The following is a 3,701-nucleotide window of genomic DNA, read 5'->3' on the forward strand; positions in this document are numbered from 1 at the left end:
TGTTTTTACACGCTCTAGCTTGCTGCTGTCTGGCAGGCGTTATTTAAATAAATGTGTCTCATGTTACATTTCAGAGCTGTAGAAGACAATTTAATGTGTTCAGACAGTAGTCACTTTGCAAAAAATCAGATTCGAATCAGATTTAGTAGCATATTATGAAATTAGCCTGGGTCGCATTTGAAAAAATCTGATTCGGGCCATTATATGTAAACATCAGATCCAGGTCACATTTGGGTATAAAAGTCAGATATGACCTGCAGTGTGAACATAGCGTTGTGCCTTCTTTTTGTTTGGATGTCTTCTTCAGCCTTATTTTCTTTTTTGTTTTCCCTGCTGTGTTGTGTCTTTTCTATTCTGTAAATTTAAAAACTGAAAAAGAACGAAAGAAAATAAATCAATACATTAAAAGGTTTTGGCTCCGTTAATTGTTTAAGGATTTGAATTTGAAGCTATTTAAGTCACAACAGATCGTCTCACTCATTTACTGTATTTCATTTTGATAAGCTTTAAGATCGAGTGAAAGCATACACTCTGCCTCTACTGCCTTTAGAGTGCAGTCGTCTTAAGTGTGCTCCCTCGCTGACCCCCATGTCCCTCTGACTTGGTACAGGCCACGATAATGCCGTAGTCCAGTCTCCCGTCTATCCCTCTCCCCCGCTCCACAGCCCCCAACACTACTCCGACTGAGAGAGAGCCACAACAACGCGTGTGTGCATGACGCCGGGCAGCCGAGATGACAGTGTGAAGCAAGCCTCGAGAGAACTGCCAAAAAAAAACAAAAAACAAAACGAGTGGAGACGGAGGATGAGGAGGGAGAGCGCACTCCAAAGACCACAGACGATATCCTCAAGATTAATGGCTATTGCATATGTATGAATGTGTTAGAAGTCTAGATGAGCGACCACTGCGGGCAGCGCCAGTGTCCCATCCTGGAGCTGTGACCAGGACAGGACCAGAAGACCACTCTAAAGACACTCGAGAATCCAAAGATCATGTCGACTGCGGGGTCGGCCAACCACAACAAGCGTCTGGCATGTAAGTAACAAAGTAGTTTCCATTAGACAGGGTTTGTGGCACGCTGCTGAGAAAGGGCATTGCATATTGACATATAGTTTCAAATAGCATGGGCAAAAAGTGAGATGCTCGACTCCAAATGAACAAAAAAGTGTCAGCCAACTCAAACTTTTATGTAACAATCCTGTCTGCATGCAATCCATTGTAATCCACAGTTACATAATACGTTGGAAGATGTTGAAAGCCATTCTCTAAGGGGATTAATTAAAAACAATCCTACAAAATTCCCCAAACAAAATGTAATTCATGAAAAATTCCCAGTGCAGCACAGTCCATTTGCTGAATTAGTCTTGATAATGTGCAACAAAGCAGAAGCAAGTAATCACATTGAAGGGATAAGCACTAGTCCTTAGCCGATGGAAGGTCTTTACATAGACTGTTAAGACGAGCTAAGTGCTACCTGCTAACTGTGCTCCTCATGACATCACATGCAAGTTACACATACAAACAAAGATGTGTTTTAGGAGTGCAGTGATTTAAATTACATCAGTACATTAAGTGTGGGCTCTGCTTTGAAGATATAAAGAGCAAGCCTGAGGTCATGTCTGCATTTGGCCCTGAGTGCAGAAGCCCTAATAGTTTGGAAACGGGAATGGCCTGGGAATACACTAATCTCATCACGTATGGGGGTGGACGGCTCAGGTGGAGATCATATAGACATTTTACACAACCATCAAATGACTGAAACACTGCTGCATCTTCAGTGGAACATTAAAGCAATGGTCAGGCATGCTTTCAGTCTAACATCACCGTGAGACAATATTGTGACAAATTGACTTAACTATCTGGACCAAACACAGGCTCCAATACCGGCATTACACTGGAAAATAGGTTTATTACTTGGAAAACTGTAATTTAAAGGTAAAATGTCATGCAAAATTAACCCTAATGAGCTTTTAATCTTGTAACATGGTGTTTTCTCATCAATAGTCAAAGTCATATTATGATTGATTCATGCATGTTTGAGTATCCTTGTATTGTGCTGTATCTGAAGCTTGAGTGCTCTGAAAATTCCTGTTTCCAACTACCCCCCATCCCAGTCCATATTCCTGTAGTTGCAATTATTAGAAATAATAATAATAATAATAAAAAAGATGAAGGAAAGAAAAATGCATGTAGGCCACTTTTAAATAAATAAATGGATAGATGGATAGATGGATGAATAAATAAACAATCACCTGCATGTTACTGTGAAATGTCACTATGAATTTAATTTCATTCAATCAAATGTATTTTTGTAAAGCCCAAAATCACAACAGCAGTTTCCTCGAAAAGCGACAGTGAGGAAATTAACAAATTAAGTTGCAGAGAGACTGATGAGCCAGAACCAATAAGGAGGAGAGAGGATGGTTCATCTAAGACAGTTTATGGACCTGTTTCTATTATTCAGCAGTTTTACATCAATATTTAGGTTCACAATTTTCACAATTATTTCCTTTAGTGGTATGTTCAGGCCACAATGTACAAACTTACAAACAATATTAATTTTAGAAACAAATGTATGCATTACAGTTCAATATATAAGTGCTTTCAAATCTGTCTGTTTTTGTCACATTAATGTTCATAAAGCTTATTACGCACTAGAGGAATGGTGATATTGTGAGAATGAAAGTGGAAACTATATGTACGTCCCAGAGGAGTAACATGTTTGGAGGGGATTTTGTTGGAAAAATGGATCACATGTTCTTATTATTATTATTCACAAGGAAATGCTAACTGCAGGGGAAACTGTGGCAGCCAGGAGGCAAACCACTATCACATGTTTGACTGTGCTGTTGCTCAAAAACAAAAACAAAAATCGACCTCCCTCTGAACTTTAAAACTATGTACTTGGGCCTCAAAACTCCTGCCATGGCCACAATAAATGGACTCTTCTGGAACATACTTTTGGCTGCAGGAAAATGGGCCATCACAAAGAAATGCCTGACATAAACCACACCAACGATCAAGAACTGGACTGACATAGTAACAAATAAGTCAAATGGAAAAAAACAAACATCTGATCAACTTTGGATTAAATTGGACTAAATTGGACTTCTATCTTGGCCAGTATGCGCCGTAGCTTTTTACGTTGCTTCCTCTCTCTGTGTCAAGTTTTGTGTTTTTTTTTGTTCATAAACATTTTAAAATTGAAAAAGACAAAAAATGTATACAAAAAATGTATGAATTAAGTATTTCACTGTTGTTTGGTCACAGTGTTAACAATCAAGAATAACTGCAAAACTGTGATGTTTCCTCGATAATGATTACACTCATTTATTATTTCATACTGTGACATCCCTAAATGTCCTACCAAAATAATCAATAGTTGGAGTTCTGAACAAAAATTCCAAAAATGTATTATCCCCAAGACAAATAGCATGTCTTTTGAAATAACCTTTGATAAGGGGCGTGCAGTGTCTTTGTGAGGCTGTTCTCTGTACAATCGTGAGGCAGGGCGAGCTGACTGTTGTGCTGCAGTGATCTTACTCATAAATGATTTACTTGATGGGACTGTTGTGGCGGTGCCGGCCAGAAGTGCAGCCTCTGTAAATAATACTTGGCCGGGACCGCCAGATGATGGTCTGTAAACTGCTGAGAGGGTGCCAATCCGGAGGGGAATTAGAATCTAGTGTGAGGAGGGAGGA

The 3,701-nt window shown here is 39.3% G+C and overlaps 1 protein-coding gene across 2 annotated transcripts in view; it reads left to right on the forward strand.

The window, feature by feature from the left end:
- The first annotated feature begins 609 nt into the window (after positions 1–609).
- The window catches only part of LOC140362776 (dysbindin domain-containing protein 2-like), a 12,927-nt gene continuing 9,835 nt past the window's right edge, over positions 610–3,701 (forward strand). For both annotated transcript variants that reach the window (XM_072448962.1, XM_072448964.1), the window contains exon 1: positions 610–1,035. In XM_072448962.1, the coding sequence (XP_072305063.1) occupies positions 993–1,035 (43 nt within the window). In that variant the 5' untranslated portion in view covers positions 610–992. The remainder of the gene's footprint in view (positions 1,036–3,701) is intronic.

The sequence above is a fragment of the Eucyclogobius newberryi genome, unplaced genomic scaffold (genome assembly GCF_026437365.1).
Source record: "Eucyclogobius newberryi isolate DKJ021-1_F unplaced genomic scaffold, fEucNew1.0.hap1 SCAF_17, whole genome shotgun sequence".
Lineage (NCBI taxonomy): Eukaryota > Metazoa > Chordata > Actinopteri > Gobiiformes > Gobiidae > Eucyclogobius > Eucyclogobius newberryi.